Source organism: Nansenia antarctica (assembly GCF_963989245.1).
Source record: "Nansenia antarctica genome assembly, chromosome: 5".
NCBI classification, from domain to species: Eukaryota; Metazoa; Chordata; class Actinopteri; order Argentiniformes; family Microstomatidae; genus Nansenia; species Nansenia antarctica.
This window is the reverse complement of record NC_137690.1, coordinates 11568357-11586751: the sequence shown is the minus strand read 5'-3', so window position 1 is coordinate 11586751 and position 18395 is coordinate 11568357. Positions and strand designations below refer to the sequence as shown.

Below are 18395 nucleotides of genomic sequence, written 5' to 3'. Positions count from 1 at the left end.
GCGGCAAGCTTCCGTGCAAGGCGCCGGTCCGCTCATTGGGAGCAATTTGGGGTTCGGTGTCATGTCCAAGGACACCTCGACACGTGGACAGCTGGGGATTGAACCGCAGACCCTGCGATCATTCTACGCTGGCTCTATCTCCTGAGCCACAGCCACCCCCACCCTATCTGATAGAAGTTGTTTGATTTTGCTTGTCAGCTCTCTCTTTGTGGAAGAGATGGTCGTCTTTAGATGTTTCTTGGTAAAATAAAGGATTATAAGTTGAAATCACAAGTTGATTTAAAAAAAAATACCAGTGAAAAACTTCTCAGTAATCCCCACTGCATCAGACAAACTGAAATCTGTTTGACTTTTTCCAGTGGCTTTGTGTTCCTGAGACTGATCTGTCCTGCCATCCTCAACCCTAGAATGTTCAACATAATCGCTGGTGAGCTTATCATATGTAATATATGCCATTTAGCTGACGCATTTATCCAAAGTGACTTACGGTACATTGTAGTGAGTGCATACATTTTTCTGTATATATGGTCCCAGCGGGAATAGAACCCACAACCTAAACGTTGTTAGCACCATGCTCTACCATATCCCCTCATTGGCTCTTGTTATTTAAAAAAAGACTTTGATTTGGCATGGACATGGATGATGTTGTTGTTGAAGTCAGTGGGCGTTGTCATGCATTTGTTTGCTCACTTATGTCCTCTGTCATGTAGACCCTCCCTCCTCGACAGCGGGCCGGACTCTCACTCTGGTGGCCAAGTCGGTCCAGAACCTGGCCAACCTGGTGGAGTTTGGTGCTAAGGTACGCCTGCCCTAAACAGCACCTCAAACAGTGTTTATCATTACTGTTCATTTGTGACAGCAGCTGGTGAAAGCGGGAACAAGTCTGCAATCAATCAGAATGTTCAGACTTTCACTTCTGAACTTCTTTCAACGTTGAAAATCAATGACACTCGCTAGTCAAGCCAAAACCTTGCAATGCAATGGAGTAATCCCCACGACTACTACACTAACTAGGTAGTAGTGGGGATTACTCACCGAATCCATTGTATTGCAATATTTTGGCTTGAGTAGTAAGTAGCCAGTGTGTCATTGATTTTCAACAATGTTGAAATTGATTTAATATTTTCAGAATAAAAGTCTGAACATTTGGTCGGTTGCCGACTTGTTCTTGCTTTCACCAGCTGCTGTCAGATTTACTGTCTCTAAAAGTAGTTGAGTAATGTTGTGTATTTTCCATAAAATCTAGGAACCCTACATGGAGGGAGTGAACCCCTTCATCAAAAACAACAAACATAGGATGATCATGTTTCTGGATGAGTTGGGGGTAGGTTAAAACATAAAATGAAACATTATTTAAGCTTTATACATATATATATATATATACACACATACTTTTTCTATCTTTCTACCATTTTTAGCCATGCTTAACTGTGTTAACTGTGTCCTACCTTGACAGAACGTCCCTGAACTCCCTGAGACGACAGAGCACTTTAGGACAGACCTGTCCCGCGACCTGGCTGCCCTGCATGAGATTTGTGGCACCCACTCAGACGAGCTGCGCATCCAGAGCAACGAAAGGGGAGCACAGCAGGTCAGTGTGACACTATACTGTGCAAAAACCGTCATGGGTAGAATGGGCCCTGTGTGTGTTTCCATCTCCATCAATATTTCAGACTCTCTGACTGTCTCTCTCTTTAGTATTTAGTGCTGTTTCTCAATGGTGGGCTGGATGGAATCTTTACCATATTGCTTATCCAATTATTATTGTCTAGGATAGTGTTTCACGATGTACCAGTTCTACAAAAGTATTATGATACCCTGCTTTGAAAACAATAAATTACCATAAATGCCTGATGCAGTATTTACTTTGAGCTGTGCAGAATATTATCTTCTAAGTGTAATTTGTCTATGCTCATGAGGGGCGGGGGGCGGGGGGAAGTGTGCTCTGCATGCATCATAATGGATGTGTGTGGCTGAGCTGGACAACGCCAATGATGATGGCGAGCCGACTGAAATCACAAAGCCTATTTGTAAAAGATGTTACAAGGCTATGCAGTCAAAGGGAGGCAACACATCACATTTAGACAAGCAATCATCTTTCCGATAGGCATCCCGACCTCAAAACACCACAGGGCCAGAATAGTGCTGATAGCTAAGGATATGAAAATAAGAATTTCCCTGTTTTGATATTTAATAGAATATTATTTTACTTGCCTGATGATTTTGTTTTGGTTGCCGTGGTATCATTTAAGAATCGAAATTGTGATACTTAAGCAAATATCTGTATCTAAGTCAACATCTCATGATCTCTCTCTCTCTCTGTAGCACGTGCTGAAAAAGCTGCTGGCCATCACAGAGCTCCTCCAGCAGAAACAGGTTCACTATGCCATGTCCAACAGCAACAGGTAGTACAGCACTCCTCTCCTCCTCTCTCTCTCCCTCCATCCCTCCACCGTCTCCTCGCTCGGAGTCGCACACGGGACCCAGCATGCTCCACTCATCACCATGGCAACCCCCTCCCCCATCTCCACCCTGCCCCACCCATGCCACGAGAGCTATGCAACTACAGCAGCAGAACAACCAACCAACGCAGTACCTAAAAAACAAAAAAACTTGCACCAGTGACTTTGACCGCTGTTTGCGCAGGAAAATGTTTTTTCTTTTTCTCGTTTTAGATAAAAATGTTTTTCTTCATATAAACCGTGTTCTGTGAGTTCATAACACCCCCCCCCATGAGGGGTCAAAGATTTAATTTCAGAATAAAGCTTTGTGTACCCAAGACATATCCACAGCACAGGTTGCCAAAGTGTATCCATTCCCTCCTCCCTGCTCCATATGAGGAAAGTCAACTGACATGAAGAAGCTACAGTCCTCCCTGTTTTTTTTCTTATAACTGGATTATGAGCGATAATGCTTTTTATACTGTAATTTGTGACTGATTTATTTTATGGTCGAGACAATATCCACAAAGTGCTGAAAACTAGCATTTCCTATCTATTTGTTCTACGTATTATTATTTTTTGTTCTTTTTTCGTATTTTAGATTGGAAAAATTCTTGCAGAAAATATGGTTATTTTATATCAAAAATAAATTCTCTTGCTGGAATCATGAGTATATAATTGAGACAAACAGAATTTTTTTCCAATTGTATCACATTTTTTTTGATTGTTGTTTGGTTCAGTCTTCCATGAAACTTCAATGCCAGACGAGACACGTAATCAAAGAAACCAAGTTAATGAAAATGTTTACAGCAGTCAAATTCTTGGAATAGTACAGATTGTATCAGACGTGCATGCACTTATTAAACCGTCTTTTGTAAAGTAGATAACCGAGTCATTTTTTATCATGAGTACGAGATGAGTGATTATATAAGTGCACACAGTACTGTAGCTTTGTTCTGTTTTAGAAGGCCAGCTTTGTGTTTGTGACAAAGCAGCCTGATTTCGACACACACAGTCTAGAATGTGGTTTATCCGTTCGTCAGACTGAATATTTGTATTACTTGACAGGTTCCATACGCTATTAAACTAAATGTTCCTTTCCCTGCCCACAACCGCCATGGCAACAGAGAACAAGTGGGCAGCTTGAAACCCACATTAACATGTGGTACAACAGTTATAAATATTCGATATTTTACCATAGAAAAATGTATGTAGTATGACTATTGAATTTTGAATGAGTGTGATGTTCAATGTAGCAAACAAAAAGGTTTTCCAGGAATGGTTCCAACATGTGGATGGATTATAGTGGGCAGTTATGATTTTCCCTTCGTAGTGTGTAAAGTTACCTTTTTGCCTCATATGCTTATGTGTCTTGTATGAATACATAGGATGCATTGAGTCCACGTACAGTATAAAGTAATCAAGCTGGTATCAATCTTGACACATTCAATAAAACGTATATTGAAAAAAACACTTTAAGCCTATATTGATAAAAAATATAGGTTTATTATTCTACATAAAACAAAGAACAAATGTTGGTGAGGCATCGCCTCAAATAAGAATGTATGTAGTAAGCAAAAGGGTTTGGCGATAGTTGGTTAAAAAAAAGAGTGCATCACTCAAAGGTAGTCTTCATCAAGGTCTTCATCAGTCCACTCCTAGGAAACCAATGTTTTTTTATTTTATTATTATTATCATTTTGGTAGGAGGAATATGTTATAAGTCAGGCAGAAAACTGTTTAATTTAAATGCAACATGAATGTGGTTCAGACTCACCTCTTCTACCTGCTCCTTGGCCACATGATCATCATCCTCATATCCTCTTTTTCTTTTCCTGGAAGACAGAAAAAGAGTGGGTTTTTAAGAGCACATTGCTATATTCAGTGCATACAATATAGGTTACGATGTTAACTTGTTAAATTGTAGACAGACGTCAAGAGTATTCAAGAATGAAATCACGGAGATGGCCTTTGCTATCTATTGTTTGTGATTGAAACCTCAACAATTTCCAAATGGTCTCCCCCCCCCCCCATCATCCCTTCCTCCTCCCTTCAAGTCATGCACATCTTGTCTACAGCGACCCTGTCATCTAGGTATGTGTCAAGTCAACCATCTTATGTCACAACCACATTAAACATCATACACAGTGAATTCACTTCAGTAGTACACATGATGAATAAAAGAGGAGGCTGACATGGCCCTCTCAATGAATGGCATTTAGACGGTTTACAATCATCTCTAGCCCTGTCCAGAAACAAACAACCCCCTAGCCTCTTGCCCCTAGACTCTTTTGTATATCTGAAAGGTATAAATAAAGATGTTATTAGGTCCATCTTGCTCATACCAATCCTTTCAGATCTACACAAGTACCTAGGGAGGTAGGGGCTAGACTAGAGGGTTGTTTCTGGACAGGGCCAATATCAACCTTCTGCAACACTGTCTGCTTTGTCTTGCAGGACCGAGTGCACCATCATGGCACTGGCTACCACCATCCAGGTAATGTGAATTCTGTCTAACCAATCGAACAACTTGAAGGAAGAACCAACCAACCAAAAACAGCCAGCCAGGCAGCCCATGGACCGGAGACTTTTGTGGATTTGTATTGAGCATGTAGCTTTCTGGCAATATGGCTTCGACCCCGCCTGTGTGGACTGACTTACAACAGCTCTGAGAGTGATCCTCGAACCTTCCCAAAGTCTTTGAACAGACATCAGAGTGATGTTACTGACTAAGATCAGATCTGTTGCCTAATGATAATCAGAACTATATATATATATTCAAGATTAAAAGAGGGGCACATCTGACGTGTGAAGAAGGGGCTTAATTAGAGAGAAATAAGTCTGTATAGCTAGCATAAATGCAGCTACAGAGAACTCTGAACTGGATCGCCTCCACTTCCGCTGTGGGAGCCGACTCGAATCCTTTATGTTGATTGGCTTGCCCACGAGTCAGTCAAATCAGTTTGTGATTGGTTAAAATATATTACATTTCCAAGGATGCAGATATCTACATGGGGCATCCTGACTGGTGGGCAAGGCTGACATTAGAGGCCTCGCTCCCCCTGACTCTCACCCTGGCAACAGTGGAACCTTCACAGAGAGACGCGGGGCAGAGAGCGAGCCAAAGCATTGTAGCGACAGCAACAAACCATCATCAGGGAATTCTAACGTAGCACCTCTCCCGAGACGCGAGCCTTAACTCCCTTTCTACACACACTACTGCTCCTACTTGATTTTACAACACCAACTTAACCTCTTCCTTCTTTTATCCCAAATTTTGCCGTTTACAGTTACACACCGTCGCCGATACACTGAAGCGACTAGCTATACCTTTTATACGCTGCTTTGCTTGTTGATATTATACACTTAAGCTTGTATGGGGGGGGGGGGGGGGGGGATTTGTGTACGATTGCTAAACAGAGTTGTATGAGAGAAAAAAAACCTTTGTATGATAGATTAACAAAGTTTGTAGCAGACATTTGTAACCTGTGCATGTTGTGTAACCCAATGGAAACTGCTCTCATGTGTGTGGGCCTACATATATGCTGCTTTAAGAAACTGAGAGATCTTCCCTTTAAGCTTGGGGGTCATGAACCGAAACATAAAACACATGCTGCATCCTATTTCTCCACCTGTCTTCTGAAGTATGCACTGCCCCACATATGGAATTCATTGGCTTACACTACTCCTATGCCTTTAAATCCATGTGGTGGAGTTCACGAATGCATACTTCAGGTAAAACGTGAGGAAATAGGACGGAGCACTCCTATCCCACACCCTTTGGTGTTTACAGTCCAAAACCACACTAATCAAGTGCAGCTTCATTCTGAGCAAGGGGCATGCACAGATCCCATCAATCCTCATGCCATATGGATGAGACTGAACTGGTTTCTATGACTGTCGCCTGCTTCTAGTCAGTCTGTGCGCGGGGCATGGCTCAGAGTTGGCATATTAGCTTCTCTATGTCGATAAAGATAACACGGATCTCACAAACCTCACCACGACAACAGAGGGCAAAGATATGGGCATATAGATATGCCCCCCCCCCCCCCGCTTCGATCAGCTGTGTTTTCATGGTTTCGAGAACAATGTGGAAAGGAGTGTGATGCTGTTCAATCTACTCTGTATTTAATATAGCTGACATGTGTTTTTTGTTGTTTTTTATTTTTCTACCTGATAGACAGAACCTTGAATCTTTTGCATCTTAGATACAAGACAACAATTGATCGACCTGGCTAAATAAAACTGTTAGTATGTATGAAAAATAATTGGTATTTGAGTATTATTATTAATCATGGGTTGGGAGGATTGCCTGCCTGGTGGTTACCAAAAAAAACATTTGTTTTCATGATATTTTGAGACCATGTGGAGTGTGGACTGAAGAGCTATATAAAAGTTAGTATTCTGATAAAATGTGCCTTGTGACAATTCTTATTACACATAAGATCAATGACATGAACAACAAGTCTCGAAATATCTTGCAGTAAAGCTACTATATCTACAACATTCGATCTGAACATAGCGTTTGTAATCATTTCACGTTTGTTCTTGTAACTGATAGAAACCATGCATTCAATAGAGTAGGCTACGTACGCATTTGAGTTGGTGCCCAACTCAGCATGGATCCTCTCCAATTTTTGTTTGTAAACATTCACTTCCTCAGGTTTAGGAAGTTCATACTTCTTTATGAGATTCTTTATCCCTGTGTGAAAAAGAGCAAGGAAGTGTTAGACAAACATTGGTTAATTGGTAGTGAAATGACCTGCAACTGCAAAACATTGTTTAGCTTGATCTGGAGTCACAAGTCACAACTCTGATCAAAGTTGCCACATTGTGGTTGAAAATGGTAAATGCAACAGTATGGGTAAAGACTCACGTTTCATTGCTTCATACATCTTTGAGAGGGTCTCTTTGTTCTCCTTCAGTCCCATACACTCTGTCAGGTAGCTGAGACAGAAAAACAAAACAAAAAAGAGCTAATGATAGACGTAGGGTAAAAAAGATCTTTACATATTTCAATTCTCCCACAGTTCTGTAATACAAAAGCCTTGTTATGTGTGTGCATTGCTTAGTTATATGGTTCACACTACAATGGCTCTAAGTTAATCGTCGTTAATCTGTCGTGATAACATAACTGGTGCTACAATAAGCTTAAGATTAGATTCAACTTTATTGTCATTGCAGAGTACAAGTACCAGACAACGAAATGCAGTTCAGCATCTAACCAGAAGTGCAAAGATTGATATAAAACATGATGGGTACATACATACAGTAATTAGAGGTATATACAAGAGTCGGATAGCAGTAAGCTATGTATAGCTAAGGTATCTATAGATATCAATTATAGTATAAATTAGAGGCAAAAGAGGCATGTACAAATGTGCAAAGGTAGTATGTGCAATCAGCAGTAGTGCACAGGGTAATTGAGTGTTCAGTGACCACGGGTGTGTGCAAACAGCAGTAGTGCAAAGGCTAAATTGGTTGTCCACAGTAACCTGCGGGATACTGGGAGTCAGTGTACCCAACGTACACTAGGGATGGACGGTTTCCAATTATTGAAACCGAAAAACCGTCAAAGACTAAAACCGCGGTTTTCCGGTTAACCGAAAAGGTAAAAAAAAAAAAAAAAAACAAAAAAAAAAAAAAAAACGCCAATTTCAAATAATTGAGCCCTACTGCTACAATACACTCATGTCGAACACCATTAAAACACCGTAAGCACAGTCGCAACACATTTAGGCTACTTAGTTTCACAAATATAAGTGGAAAGGCAGACTTTTGTAAGCTACACCATACATGAAAACACATGAACACTTAACACACCAGCTCCGCTGATCCAGGGTGCACGCCTGCACGGAAGATCATCTCTTGGAACAGCGTCTTCATTGAATGAACTGCTTTCTCAATATCTTGGTTCTTAGACAAAGTTTCAGCTGCTGCTCAATGTATTTAAATATTTGAATACTGCTCAATAATCACTGAAATATTAGACTTAGAATTATGCAGTGAACATACTTAAAGCTTTTCATAAAAACCACATGCCGCGAGACTGACTCGTCCTGAACTGTCGTAAGTCAATCAACAAAGAATGACCCATCAAAATAAAAGTGCCCATGGTAGAGCTGTCAAAATACAGCTTTCAAAATAAATGTACTAATACAGATAGAGATAAATACAGAACTACCTTTGCGTCACTAAGTGACCGCGTATCTTCTGAGTAATTGTAAAAAACCTTTCCTATCTACCAATAACTGAAGGCAACTATCTTTCCCATAGAGTGATTCGTTACCCTTAAATATAATCCCAATTAGATATTAATCCTCAGTTATTCTTCACAACTGACCAAAACTCTCACTCATTGCGCGGCAGATTCAGACTGTATCATTGTTATTTTCACACACGACAAACATGTGACATGTTCCAGTTTTATTCTTTGAACAACATAGAATATACAATAGAATAGAAAACGTAAACAAAAACATCTATAAATATAAATACAAACGAGTGCAAATTGAGTGCAAGCAGGTAAAACAATTGTGCAAAGATATCACTGATCACATTCATTCTAATTCTAATTCACAACCTATGGCTAATAACTAAATAACAAAAACTGGCAGTAACAAAAAATGAGCATAAAAGCTATTAAAGGCTATTAAATAGTCCGTTAATCGAGGTTCTTCGCAAGAAACACGAGCATGTTCACCTTTTCAGGATTCAGCTGCGCTCGGAACGGACTTACAATTTTGCCTGCTGCGCTGAACACCCGCTCTGAAGGTGAACTTGTGACACACAGTGGCGCTGTGCACAAAGTACACTCTTGATCCGTATAGCTCTTGTTTTATTATATTGTGGTTTAGTAAATACTGCACTTGGAGTTACATTCAATGCATGATTTGTGCTATAGAACATAAATAAAGTTTGATTGATTGATATCAAATCACATTTTATTTCTATAGCGCATTTCTCACAAAAGTGACCCAATGCGCTTTACAGAGAGCAGCGAAAATGATCTTATTAAATGTAAGCGAGTAATTGTAAAAAACCTTTCCTATCTACCAATAACTGAAGGCAACTATCTTTCCCATAGAGTGATTCGTTACCCTTAAATATAATCCCAATTAGATATTAATCCTCAGTTATTCTTCACAACTGACCAAACCTCTCACTCATTGTGCGGCAGATTCAGACTGTATCATTTTTATTTTCACACACGACAAACATGTGACATGTTCCAGTTTTATTGTTATTCTATTTTATTCTTAAAAAAAAAAAAAGAAAAAAAAAAAAAAAATCCGGTTTCAGACGGTTTTGATAAAAAACCGTTTCTAATTTTAGAAACCCCGGTTTTCGGTTTAACCGAAAAACCGTCCATCCCTAACGTACACGTATGGGGGGTTGTTGTGTGGGGGGGGGGGGGTTGTTCATCAGAGTGACAGTTCTGTGTAGGTAAATGTGAAAACAAAGCTGACTGCCCCTTTTCTGTGCCATACATACGCAATCACCCAAGAGCATTTTGTGAGAGTGGGGGTCGACACAATCGTGTGAAAGAGCCTTCAGTGGACAGGACCCATAGCACCCTGGCCCCACCCTGACCCACCTCTCCATGTTGAGGCCCGCCCGCGAGGCACTGTTCAGGATGGCGGTTACAGCGATCTGTGATGGGGGGAACAGCAGCCCTGCATCGGTCACGGTCGCTCGCGTCAGGAAGTCATCAGCACTCTTCCTCAGCGACTCTGGGTTCTCCAGCGGAGGGTACCTTGTCTGAGGGAAGGGGAATTTAAAGGTCGGTGGAAGGAGGAGTCATGACTCTTAGGCCGAATCCCGATTCCCTTTTCTACCCGTTCGGCTCGTTTTGGAGTGCCACTCGCTTTGGAGCCAAGGCCTCTGTTCAGAGCCACAAGCCGTAGTGGTTGAAATCTTTCCCTATGAAATGGGACAACCCTTCAAGACTGATACGTCATCAGTAGTATCGTAGAAAAGCATTGACGCTCGCGATTCATTCACAACTTAGGTTTTACGCTATCAATCGATCAAACAAGTCATAAAATAAAAAAGAACAATGCTTCATTATCAGACCATGACAGAATAAGCTCTAACCTGTATGAAACCTGTGCTCCTACCCTGCCAGTCTGTACTGATATAGGACAACAGTGCGACAACTTCGCGGCTGAACTTTAGTTAAAACATGGAAACATGGAAAAATGCATGACTTACAGATTTATTTTTATGACGTTCCGAAATCCGATGTGACAGGAATGCTGGAGAAACAGCCGCTGTCCACTGCATTAGTTAACTACTACATGTCCTTGATGAGTCTCCCGCTCACTGCCCTCTATCAAAAATGGCTAATCGATAATATGACATAATAACAACTGCTCGGATTAGATTGCGGGTTGTTTTGATATAATAAGTGCCGCTATACAACTATAGCGTCATATACCACCAAGGGGAGGAAAATTCGCGCCCATCATGCACATATCAGCCTAACTTTAGATAGATAACTTTACATTAAATATGTCTACCATCATCCGCTAAACACCACAGGTAATAATTTATTTCTAAATAAACATGATTGTACATCTCTGAAATGTAAATCGCGCACCGGTGTATTTCTATGGGGAAGGCTGTGCTTGATGCTTCCATTGGACTGACGCCGGGGCAGAGGAACAGGGTGACTGTCACCCTGTGACAAACGCACAGATATGAGTGCTCCGGTGTCCTGCTTTGGTAGTCTAATGGAAGTGCTAAACCTGAGCGCGCTGGACTGTGGAACTTTCTATGTTAAGCATAGGCACAGCACCTCGGCATTAAAGCGATTTTTTTTGTTATGCTTGTTATAAAGAAAAGGTCTATAATGCATTGAAGCGACATTAAACTAAGATAATAAGATGGTTATCATAATTGTTCTAATCTTTATTAATAAGTAATTACAGAAAAAGTAAATGACATTTCTGGCTAGCTTCCGTATTTACGAGAGCGAAATAACATTTCTGTAGATGATTCGCAATGCATGCCGGAAGGTAGTCCCATGGCTCCGAATTGAACGTGCCTCGCGAATTTCTCCAAACGGAGCCATGGATAGTCCTCCCCCGTCTCTCATTCGATGAAAAATGAATTGGGACAACACTACCTTAAACGTGAACGTGCAAAACGGAGCCGAAGGGGTGAAAACGGAGCCAGCCTTTCTCAAAGTTAAAAACTTAAGTTGTCTTTCTCCATTTAGGGTTTCCTTTGTTGATATGATTTTTTTTTGCTGCACCTCAACACAGTGGAACCACTGTGATAAATCCCCAAACAGCAAACTCCAGGTTCATCAATCACACCTCAGACAGTTTTAAGTATTTGACCCAGGTCTGATCCCTAGATCCCCCCACTCACCTTGAGGTCTATGAGCAGGCCCTCCATGGGGCGGTAGGGGTTGTGCACCACCAGGTGGAAGTTGAGCTGCTGGATGAGGAGGAGCTCATATTCCAGGATCTGTTCCAGAGCCCTCTCCTGCCCCGCTGGAGTCTCATGCACAAGGTTCCCCACAAACTGGGTGCTGGACACGTTAAATTCATCCACCTTACAAGACAAGTAGGAACAGGTCAGCCTGGAAGAGAGGGGGAGAACAGAGATGGAGAGAGTGATATAGACAGGAAATGTATAGAGGGCAAGACAGAGAGGAGGGACGCCATTAAGGAACGAGTGGAATGAGGAAAGTTGGAGATGTGTGAGGAGAGAGAAAGAGGTTATAAACAAAAATCTGACAATAATATTTCAGTAACTGGATCCAAAATGACTATCATAGCCTAGTATTTGTGAGGCCATTGTTGTTATAAATCTAAGTACAATGAAGGCAGACCCATAACTACTCACATGATTGTCCTGGGGTGATACTCCATTAGTGAGTTGTGCAGGTAAAATCTGCGGAAATACATCATGGCTGTACCCTGTAGAGAGAATGGACAGTATGTGTTACTTATCTGCTAATTAGCTAAACCAGATCTGTCTTAAGAGTGCATTACTTAATACATACCACAACAGACTTGGGCATTACAGGCTTGAAAGCATTGGAGAAGTCAAGTAGTCTCTTCTCATAGTGTCTGAACAGGACTTCTTCCTCATGAGGGTCGAGGAACAACGACTCACTAAACCCTGGCTTCATGGAGGAAGGAGTGAGAGAGAGAGGGGGGGGTGGGGGGGAGAGACAGGGCGAGAGAGACAGAGACAATACTTAAGACTTTTCTTCATAATAGCACCATGTAGAAAACTACTCGACTGCACATGTTGTACCGATTACTCTCCGACTGGCAGATTTCCTGGCGTCCTTAACCATCTTGCATGTATATGTTGGTTGTTGTTTTTACCCTGACTGCCAACTGGGACAATAAAGATATTGAGATGTTGGCTGGTGGTTGAATAATTATTGATATATATATATATATATATACACACACACGCACATTTAAATAAGCTACTACTAGTTATGAGCTACGTATGTGGAGATCCATAAACACACGTTCCATATCTGCTCACCTTCACACCGCCGAGCAGCATTCTGTCACGATATTTCTGGTTGGCTTCGCCTCTCTGTTCTGCCAGACGTTCCTCACTGTCGAAGGTCCAGAACTTCTTCTGTGAGCTATTGTGAAACATAATGATTTCTGCAGAAAAAACAAGATGTACGTACCGTAAGTAGTATACTTCTTGATGCCTAGATAATTCGTGAGCTTAGAATGATAAGGTTCTATCTCCGTTTAGGGCAGTTCAGAGATATTGAGCGTCAAAGTTTTTACATTCCATTTTGTTTTGTGAGATGGAACCTTTGTATTTTATGAATTACTAACTAAAAAAATGTCAACATTTTAAAAATAACAGCACACAGGCATTAATAAACACAAATAAATATAATTCTAACGTCACGACTTGCAGCCCACATCGGTCGTAGATGGTAACGTTGATAAGAAGATTGTGAAATGTGTTGTTATCTGGCAAGGTAGCTCAAACTAGACAACACAATAAGCACTCTATGCAAGCTGGTCTCACTTACCTTGTATGTAGAGCAAAGCCAGACAGCTAAATGTAGGACACCCTGTGGACTACCTATTCAATTAATCTTTTTGACAGGAGTTATCTTCAGATTTTACAATCAAATACATGGAAAACTACTAAGCACCGAGGTGCGTCGCTTTTTTGCTTCACTCATGTATGTCCATTAGTGATGACGTAGATATATCATGATGGTGGTGTTCCAGGCCGCCTACGTTTCAATCGCGCTGCGCAGCGTTAAAAACGGTATAGTACAGGGCAACACATCGTTATTTATTTTTTTGCAGTGTTGGGGAAGGTACTCAGAAAATATACACAAACAAATAACCAATTGGCTGCAATATCGAGCCCTCTCATTGGCTGTCATACCCAGCCCTCTGATTCGCTCTAATATCACGCCCTCTGACTTTGATATCCAGCCCTCTGATTGGCTGTAATATCCAGCCCTCTCATTGGCTGTAATATCCAGCTCTCTGATTGGCTGCAATAGGGTGCTGTTCTCCCTGTCTCTAGATTGCAGGTGAGGAAGCACAGTTGGTCCACACTCATCAAAACAACTGTACTTCTCTAGGCCTAGTTAAACTAACTCATGTAGGGAGCTACCTTAGTTTGTCGCCATAGTGTTATTTAATATTGCAGTTTTTAAGGGTATAAAGCATAGAATTAGAATGATATTTATCTGATCAAAAGCTCCACTCTCATAATGCAGCTGGTGGCTGTATCGCTCACTCTGCTCCCCCAGCAGTCTGTGGGCTGTAAACACAGCACATTAAACACATTAAACACATTAAACACATTAAACACATTACACACGCCCAGCTCCACAAACATGGCAGCTTCAGCTCTTTTACAGTATATTGTGGGATTATGATCCCTCAAGCTACCTGAATGTCCATAAGATAATGAACTATACATCACTCAGGATCAACTGGCAAAAAAAACATAATTCAGAGAAACACTTTTCCATGTTATTTTAGTAATGTTAATCTGTGTATTAAACCCCATTTCAATAATATCAAGCCAAGGCTGATGCTAAAAAATGATGATACAGCTGTAATATCAGATGCTACATTACCAACTTGTGATTGGCCTATACATGATTTATCAGGGCACAAACAGATGGGGGGGAGACACACATATAACAACTCCAGCAAGACTGATCAGAATATTCCCAACAGGCCTCGGTCGAAAGTCTAAACTCAGGGGACAATAATGTGTTTTTAGAACGATGACAAAATAACAGGTGTCAAAGTAAAAGCAAGAGTTTTGAACTTTGATCTCGCACTTTCTTTGGATTATATCAGGATTCATCATCATTCATCGTCAGGATTCATTACCATATTGTTTGTGAGATCCATGTTACCCATAACAAAGGGTAGCCTAAACATGTCAATGTTCATATTTTAATAATGAAAAAACAAGTAGAGACTACCATGGTGGTCCAAAATGGATTTGAGCGTTTCTGGAAAAGATTGTCTCAATGCTGTTATTCATGCTGGTATTTCAAAGATGAAAGAGCAATTGAATCAAATGTTTACTGTGTGAGAAAAACAGCTTTACCCAACCCCCACGCAAACCCACCGTATACCCTCATTTGCATAAACATGAGTAATTTCTGAATAATAAAATATCCTTTGCATTCAGCGGGAGCCATTAATTTGCATATCACCATGGCACTCCAGTTGTATTTCCTGAGTGTGGCATTATCATGAAGCCTGCATAAACCAGAATCAAAGAAACATTTTAGAACAGGTAGGCTATGTACTTTTTTTGGTTGTTTATCTTTATCTCTCTTGTGTGCGAGGTGGTAAATATTGTAACTTTATCATTCGGGCATTTTCTGTATTTACACATGATGTTTGTTGGTGTGGAGTGTTGTAGTGAAAGGGCTTGTATTGTATCTACAACACCCGTCGCTCGTTCTTTGCCCTGTGAATTGCATAAACATGAAGTGCCAATGCATTATTGATGAGACGGTAGCAACGTTTTATAAAGGGTGTGTGTGTGTGCGTGTGTGTGTGTGTGTGTGTGTGTGTGTGTGTGTGTGTGTGTGTGTGTGTGTGTGTGTGTGTGTGTGTGCGCGCGCTAGTGTGTACGTGCGTGTGCGCGTGTTTGTGTGTGTCTTGTCAATTCGTGACGTTAGAATTATAAGGTTCTATCTCAATTTTTGTCAAAATTGAGTTTTTTTTACATAATCTGATCCATTAGGTGTTTATTAATGCCTGTGTGGTGTTATTTTTAAAATGTTGACATTTTTGAGTTAGTAATTCATAAAATACAAAGGTTCCATCTCACAGAACATAATGGAATGTCAAAACTTTGACGCTCAATATCTCTGAACTGCCCTAAACAGAGATAGAACCTTATCATTCTAAGCTCACGAATTGTGTGCTTAAAAACCTTACTTTATGCTCATTGACTTTACTCGTCTTCATTCGTAATTGCGCAGTGATGGATTGGTTGACGGCTCGATTATAGGCTACTCTTAAAAGTATGTTATCATTGGACTGACTTCTCAGTGGACTTCCGAAAATGATCACCCGTGGTGGCACTTTTATATTTGTAGTTGGTGACAGTAAAGACTCTGGACGTCCGTTATTCTATATGTAGCAAATGCAAGACGTTCCCTTCTGTGTCCACTTCAGTCACCCATGTCGGCTTTACGCAGCATATCATGACGCGGTCCAATAAGCATATGTTGTTTATTAAATTAAACCACTATAAGATAAATTACCCTATGCAATCCAATATTGCAATGATATGAAACATATGGACAAATAAAAATATGTTGGAGTATCTAGACAATGCTTTGATTTCATTTAGTCATATTGAGAGAGAGGGGGGAGAGAGAGAGAGAAAGAGTAGGAAATAGGAATACTATATTACTGTGTCTGTGAGTGAGGGTTTTGCCTATACCTTCTGACAGACTGTGTGTATGTAGTGGGGAAATCAAGCAGAGCAATTGTGTGGCATCCCCATGATCTGCCAAATGATCTGATGAAGTTACTCTGATTTTGTCATCAGTCTCTGCAGTAGCTACAGCATGATGTTGAAGTATTGCTGCAAACTCTTTAGACATTGACACATCAATGCTGTAAGCTAATCAACAAATAGGATAACAATAGTCCTTTAGCATCCCTAGGAATTTCCAAATGTCCTCAACATACAGTATTCTTTGGTGGTTACTGATGAAAAGCGGCCAAAGGGCATCTACTCTACTCTACCAATAAGCCTCTATGTGGACCCAGTTGTATGATTAAGTTGATGATGATGGTGAGGATCTACAGATAACTTTGAGAATAATTGTTGATGGTGTGGAAGATTGCTCTGATTATGATGATGATGATGATGATGATGATGATGTTTTAAACACATGTTTTCCGTTATTTTATTACAAAAGTTTAAGTGTTGAAGAGCCCACTCAATATAACAAACAACAGTATTAAGATCACTAAATACTTTGTGAATTGGATCCACTGTATCGTGTCCCGTTCAAAAGCAAGGACTGTGAGATCATCTAATTATGTGTAGTGTTTTTAGCATGTTGATGTTCTATCAGCATGTTGTGATGTGCTAAACATGCAGTTAGATGTTCATAGCGATGTTCCTTCTTAGCTGCTAGCTAGTAAACACGTCTGTTTTGATTCAGAACGTGTTTCTCCGGTATTTGGTTTGAGGTGTACCGACATTCAAATAAGCATCTTCTTCAACTATTTTCAATGATTTCAATGTTAGACACATCATTTGAAAGCTTACAATCTGCATTTTCATGATCTGTAAAAAAAAAAAAAAAAAAGACCTTGCCCTACTTGGGGACCTTTTCACCAGACCCGTCACATTTTTCTTTTCATGTATCACTTTTCCATAACAGTCCTCATAGTTTTAATTTGGCAGTGTTGCATTACTGGATCGCTCCACAGTGCCTAATTCAAATTCCTGTCATGTAAATATTAATTGTTCCCTCCTTCAATACCCATCCCTTTTTCATTTCCCAACCCCCGGTTTCTGAGGCGGTTGCCATGGCGACCAGGAGTGGCCGTGGTGATGTCAGAGGCTCCCCTTAGCACAGTTCTGCAGGCGGGTCACATGACTTGCTGTTGGGCATCGTACAACACCCTCAATAGCTAAACTGACCACCACTCTGCAGTAATCTAAAACACTAACTAAGTACTGTAGGCCTACTTGCAATATTGCACCTGAGGAATGGCACCTGTGCTTAATCAATATTATGACTGAATTCACTATACAATACATTATGTTTCCATGGGAAAATAGAAGGTTCGATTCAGCACAAGTGAATGTGGATGTATCTAAAATACATTATGCCCAACAGACACACACAGATCTGTCTGGGTAAAGATTGTGTGTGTGTGTGTGTGTGTGTGTGTGTGTGTGTGTGTGTGTGTGTGTGTGTGTGTGTGTGTACGTGTGAGCACATATGTGTTTGTGCATGTCTGCCTGTCTGATTGTGTGGGCTTTCATTGGGCTTTCTCAGGTTGGCATTAAATAGACGCCCTCCCCATCCCCCTCTGCCTCAGACACCCAGCAGCACTGCACCCCCACCGCTCCTCTCCCTCTAATTGAGCTTTGTGTCTACCTCCTCTACATTCAAATCCAGCCACATTTGCATACGCTGCACGCCCAGCTCCCCAGCTGTACAGTACCGCGCTAAATGAGGAACACAGACCCACTTTACGTGATGAGCATACTAAACAGGCACAGGGAGGAGAGCAGCATCCCTTCTTCTCTCCTCCAGAAAACACATCCAAACAGGAAAGCGAGGCAAAATTGAAGAGGAGGAAAAAATGGTGGCAACAAATCGCTAGCTGTCTGTTTCTACCAATCTGGAGGTGGAGAGGCAGCGTCAGTTTGATGACAATTATTGAATTAGCTGATTGTTAAGGTTCCTGAATGTGAGAATGCA

The 18395-nt window shown here is 40.9% G+C and overlaps 2 protein-coding genes across 2 annotated transcripts in view; one reads left to right on the top strand and one right to left on the bottom strand.

Annotated features, from left to right (window-relative positions):
* The window catches only part of rasa1a (RAS p21 protein activator (GTPase activating protein) 1a), a 30575-nt gene extending 27292 nt beyond the window's left edge, over nt 1-3283 (top strand). The window contains exons 21-25 of the mRNA XM_080532549.1: nt 360-427; nt 711-799; nt 1247-1324; nt 1457-1591; nt 2326-3283. Of these exons, the coding sequence (XP_080388675.1) occupies nt 360-427; nt 711-799; nt 1247-1324; nt 1457-1591; nt 2326-2409 (454 nt within the window). The 3' untranslated portion in view covers nt 2410-3283. The remainder of the gene's footprint in view (nt 1-359; nt 428-710; nt 800-1246; nt 1325-1456; nt 1592-2325) is intronic.
* A 728-nt stretch (nt 3284-4011) lies between these two features.
* ccnh (cyclin H) lies at nt 4012-13611 on the bottom strand. Its single transcript, XM_080532548.1, has 10 exons — nt 13473-13611; nt 12959-13086; nt 12459-12581; nt 12299-12372; nt 11819-12032; nt 10038-10201; nt 7317-7387; nt 7034-7142; nt 4218-4275; nt 4012-4099 (listed from the first exon to the last, which is right to left on the bottom strand). The coding sequence occupies exons 2-10, from the start codon at nt 13076-13078 to the stop codon at nt 4061-4063; spliced, it is 972 nt and encodes a 323-aa protein (XP_080388674.1). The 5' UTR covers nt 13079-13086; nt 13473-13611; the 3' UTR covers nt 4012-4060.
* Nucleotides 13612-18395: the final 4784 nt, after the last annotated feature.

Bases quoted from the DNA above. Each gene is read 5' to 3' on its own strand.
- ccnh (XM_080532548.1), bottom strand. From the start codon at position 13,078: ATGTTTCACAATAGCTCACAGAAGAAGTTCTGGACCTTCGACAGTGAG. The intron at 12,373-12,458 runs GTATGTATTAAG...TTCTCTCTACAG, and splicing joins TAATGCCCAAGTCTGTTGTG to GGTACAGCCATGATGTATTT. The intron at 4,276-7,033 runs GTACGTAGCCTA...TCTGTCTTCCAG, and splicing joins TTGGGCACCAACTCAAATGC to GAAAAGAAAAAGAGGATATG.